We start from the raw sequence: 11,197 nt of genomic DNA on the forward strand, positions 1-11,197 counted from the left end.
TGCGTATCAGACTTAAAAATAGAATATATGTTGTTTATCATCGTTATTTCTGTTACATGTTTGGAACGAACAGAGCATACGAATATATTAATCCAAACAGATGATTGGCAACAGCTACTCACTCTTCAACCGTTTGCTAATATTGATATATCTAACAAAATTAAAAGCAAAAAATGAAAGAAAATTCCTCTAGTCAAATAAATGTTCTTATTAATCGCAATCTTTATCAAAGAAAGTTTTTTTTTTTATCGAAATGTATACTTTTTTTTTCTTCTCAGCTCCAAATGCTCTGTTTTGGTTTAAGAAACGAAATCACATGATGGAGCAGGGCTGAGCGTGATCATCGCTGAAGTAGCGGAAAGGAGTGTCATGCGCAGGGAAACCAATCTTGTCGTAGTAATCCAACGGATACTTGGCCGGCTCCTTCCTCGGCACAACCTTCGGCGCCTCGTGCCTTACCATCACTGCCCCCGGTGTCAACCATCCAGGCGGACCCACCGTCCGCGGCAACGTAAACATCGGCATCGTCGGCCGTACCGGATGCCCGAAACCCCTAGCTGGTGGTAACGGGCAAGTTTGAGCCGCGGGTAGTGGTGGCGGTTTGTCGTCTCGATGCTCTTCCTCGTTGCCGTAACGCTTAAGCAAGGCGCCGAACTGGGTCTTAGCCTTTGCTGGGTCTTTCTCGTAGGCGTAAAGTTCAGGCCTTTGCCCGATTTTTTCGATGGTTTTGATGAGCGTCGGAGGGTCCGCTGTGCCGGAGACCAAGATCAGACTCTTGGCTGGGACTATGGTAATAGCGTAAACTCCTGTTTTGGTTTATATATTATTAGGTCAAACTCTAATCATTTTGAAACTAAGGGGGAAGTTATGAAGGTAGGTACCTTTTACTTTACGGAGACGCTTCTTCACTCTGGAAGCGAAGTCTTTGCAACACTGGAGATCCATTTTCAGTATGCAAATCTGCAGAAACGAACAACTAAGAATATTAGAAAATTAATCGGAAGATTGAATAACTATATGATTGTATCTTTCTTCTCTTACAGGAAAGTTCAAATCCTCCATTGTTGTGTTTCTCAATGTGTTAGAGTCGAGCTAGGGTTTCTTCTTCTGTTGTCCGTTGACCAAAAACAAAACAAGGAGAGTTATATGACCTAAGCATACAGGAAAACCGAATCATTTATACTCAAGACTGGTTTCCATAATGAGATTATTTTTTAAAGATTGTCAATAAATGAGTAGATATAGTTTCTGATTGAGTTGACCTCTTTTTTAGATCATCAACACAGTTTTCTCTCCAGGGCATCCAAAGTATCCTATCCCACAGTACTTCCCGTATCTAATGCCGACAACTGATGAAATACAGTTTTCATGTAAGAATATACATAGCTGATGCTACATATTCAAAGGGAATGCAGCAGAAGATAATAAACATTTTTACTGTTGCAGTTATTTGCAGTGCACGGGAGATATTTGATTCAATCAACCCATCAGAAAAAGCTGACAAAATGCAACAAACATGAACATTGAACAGTCAGTATGTGTTTATAACTTTGCTGTGAACGAAGGTGAGGCTGAAAGCAACACCTGACAAAGGCACCAAGGTGAATAACATCTTTTTCTCTGCAAATGAAGTTTCTGTTTTTTTTTTCCTACTTGTGTTCTTTTCAAGATTATGTGACCCAAAGATTGTGGTACCACCTTTTGGAACGAACGAACAAGATTAATGTAAAACAGAGTATTCGTAACAAAGGTCAAAAAGTGAAAAAACTAAAGTGAATAGAAACTTCCTCTAGAAAATTTTGTTCTTTATTAATCTCAAACTTATCAAGGAGAGTTTAGCAAAATGGAAATTTTCTCAGATCCCAAATACTCTGTTTCCGTTTCAGGGAAAAACTTGAAGAAAAAAAATTTGATTCAGATTACACAATCTTGTTCAAGTTATTGTTCCTCTCTTTCAAGGGTAGTAGCCAGTGAAGGTGAATCCTCTTCCGGCGATTTCACCTGCGCAATACCAGGCAAAGCATTCGAGACCAAACAATGCAGCAATTCCTGCATCTTCTACCTTCAGATCGGTTCTGTTCTTCCACAAGTTCTTTGCATAGTCTACTTCCTTCCAGAAAGTTTCATAGCGTTTGGGAATGCTGTAATAAAAAAAAGTTGAAGAGGATTAGATACTGAGTAAAGCCACAAAATAAAATGAGAAAAAACTCTTCAATTCATGGGGGGATAAAACGCTAAGTGAGATGGAACGGATTCTCAACAACGAACCCAGTTTTCAAGACCAAGAAACGAACACACAAGTTAAAGAACATCATCAAGGAAGATGCAATATATTGAGAACTCTTTGAACTACACTGTGAAAAGATCCTCTTGGCCAAAATCTCTTAACTAACTAGAATCTAAAAATGGATGAATAACTACGAAGAGAGATAAGAGAGAGAAGAGGGAGAGAGAGAGAGAGAGAGATAACAACCTAGCAAGACGGGTGTAGAGCAGCTGCTTAGACAACTCTTGGCACTTCTCCACGGTGGCAGGTTCCTGGATGTAGTGCTTGTTCTTCTCAAGCAACTGCCTGTAATAAGAAGTCCCATGCTTGGCCACAAACTTTGAAGCCTCACACGCCTTTGACTGAACTTGTACCAACTTCGATGCCATCTTCAGAAACCAAATCCTTCAGATGCAAAAAATAAAGTACATTTCAATCTCAAAAATAAAAACTTTGGCACTCAAAAAGCCTTGCAAACATGGTTCAACACAGCCAATATCAGAACTACATCCAAAAACACTGATTTTCAATACATTCACAAAAAAAACAAATCAAGCTAAAAGACCTAAAATTCAAACGCTCTAATCCTCAATTATAGAGAAGCAGATCGAAAGGAGCTCTAGCGTATACACAATCAAAACCCGAAACCTCTATATCGAAGCGGGAACAGATCAGTGTATATAGATCTACAAGTCAACCACGAGAACAAACAATCTACGAAGGGGAAGTAGGAGTAGAAGAAGCTCAGTAAGCTAAATCAAAGCAAGATCTGTAACACTAACACCAAATTTGAGAATCTGATTCAAGAAGATTGCGACAAGCTCGGCGAAATTAGGAAGCTCACCGTTGGGATAGAGAGATGCGGCACCGGTGAGGAAGATGAGTGTTTTTGATTGGAGATTCGTGCCACTAAAATATCGTGCGACTTTCTCTGAACGACGCCCACTCTTCGTACGATGTCGTTTTATTCTTCTCCTCGCTATCCTACGCCGACGTCGTTTTTCTCAGTGACATGAAACGACGACGGTTTTAAGACATTTCGCGCTAGATCAGGCTCAGCCATTAGTTGGTGAAACGGTATCGTTTCAGCTATTATGTTGCGTCCTTTTTTGTTTCCCTTTAGCCTTCAAAACGACAACGTTTTAGAGGCATTTCGCACTAGATCAGCCAATTAGCCTGAGTTATTGACCAAAATCAATTATCATCGGAAACCGTCATGTCCTCGCTGACTCCTCCACCGGTTCCTATGGAGCTCCACGCCGTAAACCGGCGGAAGCTCTGCGATTCACTACGACGTCACTTATCTAGCTCCGATCGTCCACTTGATGGATTAGTTCTCCTCCAGGTACTCTTTCTAGAATCTAGATATGAATGATCGATCTCTAACGCTTATCGGTGAATCATGATTTCTATCGTCTTCTTGCTTGTTTGCTTGTTGGCCGTTAGGGAGGCGAAGAGAAAACTCGTTACTGCACTGATCACGCCGAGCTCTTCAGGTACCGATTTGAGAATTTTTTTTAAAACCAAATCGTACTGTGCTGATAACGATGGCTTATGCAGGCAGGAGAGCTATTTTGCTTACTTGTTTGGAGTCAAAGAGCCTGATTTCTATGGAGCTATTGTGAGTTTTCCTGCTAATTTTTTTTTTCAATCACTGCTTAACCAATGAATTAATTTTGATCCTCTTTTTTTTTTGGTATTGGAAGGACATTGGAAGTGGGAAATCTATCCTTTTTATTCCAAGGTTGCCTGAGGATTATGCTGTATGGTTAGGGGAGATAAAGCCATTGTCTCACTTTAAGGTAGTTTTTTTTCTTTGGATTTGTTTTCAGTCTTGTGAGTTTGTTTGTTCGATGCACTTTTAAAGCCATTTCATATGATGCAGGAAACGTATATGGTTGACATGGTTTACTATGTTGATGAGATTATCCAAGTCTTGAGTGAACAGTTCAAGGGAACTGGAAAGCCCCTGTTGTATCTTCTCCATGGTCTTAACACCGACAGCGGAAACTTATCCAAACCTGCCAGCTTTGAGGTGTCACTGCATTTTCATCCTTTCTCCTGCATTTTGTTTCGGAAAACTCTTCTGATTTCTTTGGCAAAGCAATGCTCTGGTGATTTGCTGCTGAGAATAGGTGTCCTGTGATCAAGAATTTTTGGGACCTATTTTGTAATATCATGTGTACTACGTTTTTTACTATTGTTGTGTCTTATTTCAGGGGATAGAAAAGTTTGAGACTGATTTGACTACTTTGCATCCTATTTTGGCGGAATGTCGAGTTACCAAATCAAGTTTGGAGCTTCAGCTACTACAATTTGCAAATGATATAAGTTCCGAAGCTCATGTAGAGGTCTGATGTTATTTCCTAACAGTTTTCTTCTCTTGAATTTATTTACTTTTCTTTTCCAGTGACATGCTTAGACAAATGAATAAAATAAATTGATGAAATGATGTTCTTCTCTGTTTGCTTATTAAAATAATTCGTTTTTATCATTTATTTCCCAGCTAGGTTCTCTTATCGACTCCATGTAAACATGTTTTCTTCTCTTCTTGCAAATTACTTACATGTTTCCAGCTTTTAACCATGTGTTTTTTTTCCAATCCACAAGGTTATGAGGAGAGTCACACCTGGCATGAAAGAATATCAGATGGAAAGTATGTTTTTGCACCACACCTACATGTACGGTGGCTGTAGGCACTGCTCGTACACATGCATCTGCGCGACAGGGGATAATAGGTAAGTTTGGTGATTCCTGAAAATGCAGAAATATTTATTCTCGGGTTTTCAGGTGGTTTTTACTGAAAGACTAACAAAATAATGAAAACTGTTTGCAGTGCTGTTCTTCATTATGGGCACGCTGCAGCTCCAAATGATAGGGTAAAAGAGCAAGCTTTCTTCTCCTTTCTCATTTTCTCATTTTCTCATTATTACTTATCTGAAATTGTTTTATTACTTCTTGCAGACTTTTGAAGATGGAGATCTGGCATTGCTTGATATGGGTGGTGAATACCATTTTTATGCATCTGACATAACATGCTCATTCCCCGTGAGTTCCTTTTTTCCAAACGTCGTCAAACCTATTAATAGTTTCCATTTAGGTTATGTTATTCAGAATCCTTGAGAGAGTTACTGAATTGTATTTTCACTGAGATTACTTGTTTCTAATCCTGTTTACATGAACATCATAAGGCGTTAAATCTAGTAATTCGGAGCAAATGGTTCCTAATATCTATTAAATATTGTGCAGGTCAATGGTAAATTTACAAGTGACCAGAGTCTAATCTACAATGTAAGTACCTTACGAGACTTGTTTAAACGTGGATGTAGTACAGTTATGTGCTTTTTGTCTATTTTTCCACACAATCCAGAGTTTGGTGATCCTCTTGAAACTTTATATATATCTTGGTTCTTTGATTTGTCTTTTTCTAGGCTGTTCTGAAAGCACATAATTCTGTAATCTCTGCAATGAAGCCAGGAGTTAACTGGGTGGATATGCACAAGTAAGACTCACTGAGATGAGCTTAAGCTTGTATTCTCAGTTTGCTTTTTTTTTTCCTATTTGAACTGCATCTCCATATGTTTGTATAGGTTTCTTTGCCAACTGAAACAAGTTTAATTTACAGGCTAGCCGAAAGAATCATCCTTGAGTCACTGAAGAAGGGGTCCATCCTCACTGGGTAGTTTTCTCTTGGACATTTGTTTATGCATGACATTGGTCACTCTTTTTTGAATCAAAATTCCGTGGTTACTGTTTTCGTCTTTGTTCCTAGTGATGTGGACGAGATGATGGTAGAACGTTTGGGAGCTGTTTTCATGCCTCATGGACTAGGTCACTTCATGGGCATTGACACACACGATACCGGTGGTTATCCAATGGTACATTAAAACACCTTTTGACCGAATAGTTATCCTCATTAACATGAAACTACAGTGTTTCTTACTGGTTGCTTTACTTTTTTTTTTTTTTGAAGGGAGTGGAAAGACCAAAGGAACCGGGACTGAAGTCATTACGCACTGCAAGAGATCTCCTTGAAGGAATGGTAAAAAGCTAACTGCTTATGGTTCTTCTCGTTACCGTCTTCGTTGATTGTCCTAATGGTTTCTGATATAGGTAATAACGGTGGAGCCAGGATGCTATTTCATCAAGGCATTGCTAATCCCAGCCATGGAAAACGCAAAAACCTCCAAGTTCTTCAACCGTGAAACAATAGAGAGATTCAAGAACATAGGAGGTGTCAGAATCGAAAGCGATTTGGTAATGATGTGGATTCACACTATAACGTCTAAAACCCTCCCAAATGCAAAAGTATATGTACACACAACAACAATGTCTAATTATGTTTGTGATTTTTCTTTTGTAGGTCGTTACTGCGAATGGCTGCAAGAACATGACGAATGTTCCAAGGGAGACGTGGGAGATCGAAGCTGTGATGGCTGGAGCGCCTTGGCCTCCCGTCACTACAGGAAACAATACTACCAAGTGATCTTAACTTACGGAAACTAAAAGAACTGCTTTAGAAACTCAATAATAAAACCCCCTTTATATAATGGGGAATAAGAATCTGAGAACTATTGGCTACATTTGTTCATCTATCTTAGTATGTTCTACTTTGTTTCTGTTTCCGTGTGTTTGGTCAACTTCTCTCGCTAGTTGAAGAGAAGATACGCTTATTTGAATATTCAGTGAAGCGAACCGGGAAGATAAAATTCACCCGGTTTGGTGCATGTCGACAAACCGAACCGGTACAGAAAATATCTTCAAAAAGAGAAGAGGAAAGACTTGTCAGTTCTGACTTCCGAAATAAAAGCATGTGGTGGCTTTCCTAAAACCCTAATCTTTGCACTTCGCGTCTATCTCCAAAACCCTTCTCTCTCTTTACTCCGTTTTCTCTCTCTTCCTCTCTCTTCCCTCGTGTGTGAAACCTAAGAAGAAAACCATGACTAAGAATAACAACAACAACAACGAGGAAGAGGAGTTTATCAGCTTCGGACACAACCTGAACACGAAGATACGCTTTGAAGATGCTGATGAAGACGAAGTTGCAGAAGGCTCCGGTCTGGAAGCCGGCCAAGATGAATCCATGTGCGACGCAGGAGAGAGCAACGATGCAGCTGAAGTCACTGATGATACCACCAGCGCCGATTACTACTTCGATTCCTACTCTCACTTCGGTAATTCCCTTTTGTTTTACTTTCTGAAGTTCGATTCTTTATTGAGTTAGAATGGTAAATAAAAGTTATGAACTTCATGTTGACTCTGATTCCAACTTTATCTATTTTGCAGGAATTCATGAAGTAAGTATCGAAAAGCCATACTCTTTCCGGTGTTAATACCCGATGTGTTTGTTACAGTATCTGTTCTGGAAACGAACTAGTTCAGTATAGTTTTTATTCTATCTAACGATGATTGAATCTGGGAATGTATATTGCAGGAGATGTTGAAGGATGTAGTGAGAACAAAGACTTATCAGAATGTAATTTACCAAAACAAGTTTCTCATCAAGGACAAAATTGTTCTTGATGTTGGAGCTGGGACAGGAATCTTGTCTCTCTTCTGTGCCAAGGCTGGAGCTAAACATGTCTATGCTGTATGTCTTCATTACTTTTCTTTTTTTCATTAGTTTAAAACTTGTTTCAATAAGAATTAATTTGATTGAGGGTGTTTGATTTCTTGATAGGTTGAGTGTTCTCAAATGGCTGACATGGCAAAGGAGATTGTTAAAGCCAATGGCTTTTCTGATGGTAATTTTTCTTTTAAATCTTGAGTTGTTTATGAATGAGAAACATCTGCTTTGTAGCCGCATCTTGACGATTGTTGTTTTATCATTGCAGTGATAACTGTTTTGAAAGGGAAGATTGAGGAGATAGAGCTTCCCACTCCTAAAGTGGATGTGATTATATCTGAATGGATGGGTTACTTTTTGTTGTTTGAAAATATGTTGGACAGTGTCCTCTACGCTCGTAATAAATGGCTTGTAAGTTGCAGCTCAACTTTGTTTGTTATAATAAACCGATGAGCATATGGTTTCATGTTGTTGATATATAAACTTCTTGCTCCTTTGGTAACGTTGGTAGGTTGATGGCGGGATTGTGCTGCCAGACAAGGCCTCTCTGTTTCTTACAGCAATTGAGGATTCAGAGTATAAAGAAGACAAAATTGAATGTGAGCTGATTGATTCCACTCCTCTTCTTTTTGCTACATTGATCTCAATGTCTTTAAATCTTTTTATGTGTTTTCTACTGCAGTTTGGAACAGTGTGTATGGTTTTGACATGTCATGCATCAAGAAAAAAGCTATGATGGAACCACTTGTTGACATAGTCGACCAAAACCAGATTGTCACCGATAGTAAGCTACTTAAGGTAAGATACCACACATTGACAGTGGTTAGTAGGATCTCTTCTCTTTTACTTTTGTGGCTAATGCTCATTACATTTTATTTTTGGGGGTTTCGTAACAGACAATGGATATCTCGAAGATGTCTTCTGGTGATGCTTCCTTCACAGCTCCCTTTAAACTTGTTGCACAACGCAATGACTACATCCACGCCCTTGTAGCCTACTTTGATGTATCATTCACCATGTGCCACAAGCTCCTTGGTTTCTCAACAGGTTGAGATCTCTTTCTCCAGTTTCTTCTTTATGCTACTGAATCAAACATAGGCATAGATTGTTTCATTATGGTCTGAAACTTAATACTAAACAATCACTGGTTTTTGAAATGCAGGACCGAGATCCCGGGCTACGCACTGGAAACAAACAGTCATGTACCTTGAAGATGTGTTAACCATATGCGAGGGTGAGACGATCACTGGAAGCATGTCTGTGTCGTATAACAAGAAGAATCCTAGAGACGTTGACATAAAGCTAAGCTATTCTTTGAATGGCCAGCACTCCAAAGTCTCAAGGACCCAACACTACAAAATGCGTTGAAGTTCTCTCAGAAGAACTTTAAATTTGCAGCTGAAACTGAGAAGATGCCATATTCTCAAATTTGTGATATTAGTTTTTGTATTTTTTCCTTTTCCAGTTTTGCAACATTCCCTTTTCCTTCACACTGCAACACTTTTTTCCCCGAGTTGAATTTATGATTTTGCTATAAGCTATTTCTTGTGTGTTACAGAACTGATGTCTCTCAACACTCTTTAAAAGATCTAAATCACCAAGGGTGGGTCCACATTTCAGTCTCGATAACAAGAATCTCCTCTCCTTGATATTACTATATAGTTTGGAAGAAAGGATACCTTGGGGGACAGGAGGCGGGTTCTTGGTACAAGCATCGGTCAGGTCTTTGCATAGGTGATTAACCAGTGAAGCAAGATCAGGCTTAGACTTGTTCAGATTACATAACCAAAAGTCTCATTAACCACTAAATGGGCTTGAGGCAAGACACTAGGCCCATTATTTAATATGACTGATTCTCGATGATATAGGGGTAATTAAGTCTTCTTAACGGACAATTTGGGTTTGCCGTCGGCCAATTACGAAAGAAAAGAAGCAGGGAAGCTCCGGCCGGGGGTAGAGTGAAATGGCGGGGGGGATGGTGATAGTATTCGACTTCGATCGGACAATGATCGAGGGAGATAGTGACAACTGGGTTGTAACAGAGATGGGGCTCACAGAGATCTTCCATCAGCTCCGCTTCACTTTACCTTGGAATCGCCTCATGGTCTCTATTTCATCTATTTAAAAAGCCCAGTGATTCAATCTCTTCTTCTGATTCTTGAATTATTTTCTTCTGTTTGATTGGATTTTTGAAAGGATAGGATGATGACGGAGCTTCACTCGCAAGGGAGATCGATTCAGGACATTGAAGCTTGTTTGAAAAGAATAATGCCTATTGATTCTCATATCGTCGAAGCTATCAAATCAGCTAAATCTTTAGGGTATTGAACAATGTCGTGTTTGTGTTCTAACTTCTAATGACCGGACACTGATTAGTTTCACTTTGGTCCTAATCTCAGCTTCTTTTTTTTTAATTTGGCTTAGCGTTGATTGTTTTAAATTATTTGCAGATGTGATTTGAAGATTGTGAGTGATGCGAACCAGTTTTTCATCGAGAAGATACTAGAGCAGCATGATTTGTTGGATTGCTTCTCAGATATCTACACAAACCCAACCTCTGTTGATGAACATGGAAAGTTAAGGATCTTACCCTACCATGGTGCTGCATCGACTCCTCCACATACCTGCAATCTCTGCCCTCCAAATCTCTGCAAGGTACTTTATGATCTTTGAAAAACTTTATAAAAGCCTCCATTTGTTTCCTCAGGTTTCTGCATCTGGTTTGATATGGTTTTGGGTAGTGAATCTTTATTTGTTTCCTCAGGGTTTGGTGATGGATCATATACGAGCTTCTTCTTCTCCCGACGATCAGATTCTAACGAGGTTTATCTACCTTGGAGATGGAGGAGGTGACTTCTGTCCAACGTTGAAGCTGAGGGAGTGTGATTGTGTGATGCCAAGGATGAATTATCCGCTGTGGAAGCGGATTTCAGACAATCCCTCGCTGATCAAAGCAGATGTCAAGGAATGGAGCAATGCAGAGGAACTACGGAGGATACTTATGCAACTTGTCAGCACAATGACAAAGGAAGATTCATAACAAAACTCTACTCTTTTTGAAACAAAGCTGAAAGTGTTTCTGATTGATGCAAAAAGGTGATGATAGGAACTATGTGTTTGTCTATCTTCACTTGATTGATTTACACGTTGTCTTGTGTAATGGTGATGACTCATCAAATAAAGGATTTTGTTTTTTTTTTCATTAAATATTTGGTGAATATCAAAAGAAAATATTATTCGCACACTTCAAAACCTAATTTAAACTTGGGCGCGTAGATACATCTTGCTTCAACCTTGCCAAAGTGTGATGCTTTGTTTGAGATTTGAGCAGATTATAGTTAACCAGACAAAAGGTTGGTTTACTC

At 39.3% G+C, this 11,197-nt stretch overlaps 5 protein-coding genes across 7 annotated transcripts; 3 read left to right on the forward strand and 2 right to left on the reverse strand.

Annotated features, from left to right (window-relative positions):
• Positions 1–193: 193 nt before the first annotated feature.
• LOC108842341 (heavy metal-associated isoprenylated plant protein 42) lies at positions 194–1,178 on the reverse strand. The gene is made up of 3 exons (XM_018615216.2): positions 1,042–1,178; positions 882–960; positions 194–806 (listed from the first exon to the last, which is right to left on the reverse strand). The coding sequence occupies exons 1-3, from the start codon at positions 1,060–1,062 to the stop codon at positions 313–315; spliced, it is 594 nt and encodes a 197-aa protein (XP_018470718.1). The 5' UTR covers positions 1,063–1,178; the 3' UTR covers positions 194–312.
• A 612-nt stretch (positions 1,179–1,790) lies between these two features.
• On the reverse strand, positions 1,791–3,267 carry LOC108842342 (uncharacterized). 2 transcript variants are annotated; one of them, XM_018615217.2, is made up of 3 exons: positions 3,111–3,267; positions 2,474–2,671; positions 1,791–2,141 (listed from the first exon to the last, which is right to left on the reverse strand). In XM_018615217.2, exons 2-3 carry the CDS (start codon positions 2,653–2,655, stop codon positions 1,955–1,957), a joined length of 369 nt encoding a protein of 122 aa, XP_018470719.1. In that variant the 5' UTR covers positions 2,656–2,671; positions 3,111–3,267; the 3' UTR covers positions 1,791–1,954. The 2 variants fall into 2 exon arrangements, with proteins under 2 accessions (XP_018470719.1, XP_056859322.1); XM_057003342.1 differs by having other exon boundaries at positions 3,049–3,174.
• A 148-nt stretch (positions 3,268–3,415) lies between these two features.
• LOC108842337 (uncharacterized) lies at positions 3,416–6,885 on the forward strand. Its single transcript, XM_018615212.2, has 16 exons — positions 3,416–3,611; positions 3,713–3,762; positions 3,827–3,887; positions 3,973–4,068; positions 4,152–4,301; positions 4,486–4,617; positions 4,877–5,004; positions 5,103–5,145; positions 5,231–5,314; positions 5,516–5,557; positions 5,698–5,768; positions 5,892–5,945; positions 6,039–6,144; positions 6,240–6,308; positions 6,380–6,523; positions 6,630–6,885. The coding sequence occupies exons 1-16, from the start codon at positions 3,483–3,485 to the stop codon at positions 6,750–6,752; spliced, it is 1,482 nt and encodes a 493-aa protein (XP_018470714.1). The 5' UTR covers positions 3,416–3,482; the 3' UTR covers positions 6,753–6,885.
• Positions 6,886–7,033: 148 nt separating this feature from the next.
• Positions 7,034–9,373, forward strand: LOC108842338 (protein arginine N-methyltransferase 1.1). The gene is made up of 9 exons (XM_018615213.2): positions 7,034–7,440; positions 7,553–7,563; positions 7,701–7,856; positions 7,947–8,010; positions 8,101–8,243; positions 8,344–8,431; positions 8,515–8,630; positions 8,729–8,879; positions 8,995–9,373. The coding sequence occupies exons 1-9, from the start codon at positions 7,206–7,208 to the stop codon at positions 9,198–9,200; spliced, it is 1,170 nt and encodes a 389-aa protein (XP_018470715.1). The 5' UTR covers positions 7,034–7,205; the 3' UTR covers positions 9,201–9,373.
• Positions 9,374–9,717: 344 nt separating this feature from the next.
• Positions 9,718–11,041, forward strand: LOC130508107 (thiamine phosphate phosphatase-like protein). Of its 2 annotated transcripts, none has more exons than XM_057003340.1 (4): positions 9,718–9,936; positions 10,029–10,153; positions 10,283–10,487; positions 10,597–11,041. In XM_057003340.1, exons 1-4 carry the CDS (start codon positions 9,796–9,798, stop codon positions 10,870–10,872), a joined length of 747 nt encoding a protein of 248 aa, XP_056859320.1. In that variant the 5' UTR covers positions 9,718–9,795; the 3' UTR covers positions 10,873–11,041. The 2 variants fall into 2 exon arrangements, with proteins under 2 accessions (XP_056859320.1, XP_056859321.1); XM_057003341.1 differs by having other exon boundaries at positions 9,797–9,936; positions 10,034–10,153.
• Positions 11,042–11,197: the final 156 nt, after the last annotated feature.

This window comes from Raphanus sativus, chromosome 2 (assembly GCF_000801105.2).
Source record: "Raphanus sativus cultivar WK10039 chromosome 2, ASM80110v3, whole genome shotgun sequence".
Classification (NCBI taxonomy): domain Eukaryota; kingdom Viridiplantae; phylum Streptophyta; class Magnoliopsida; order Brassicales; family Brassicaceae; genus Raphanus; species Raphanus sativus.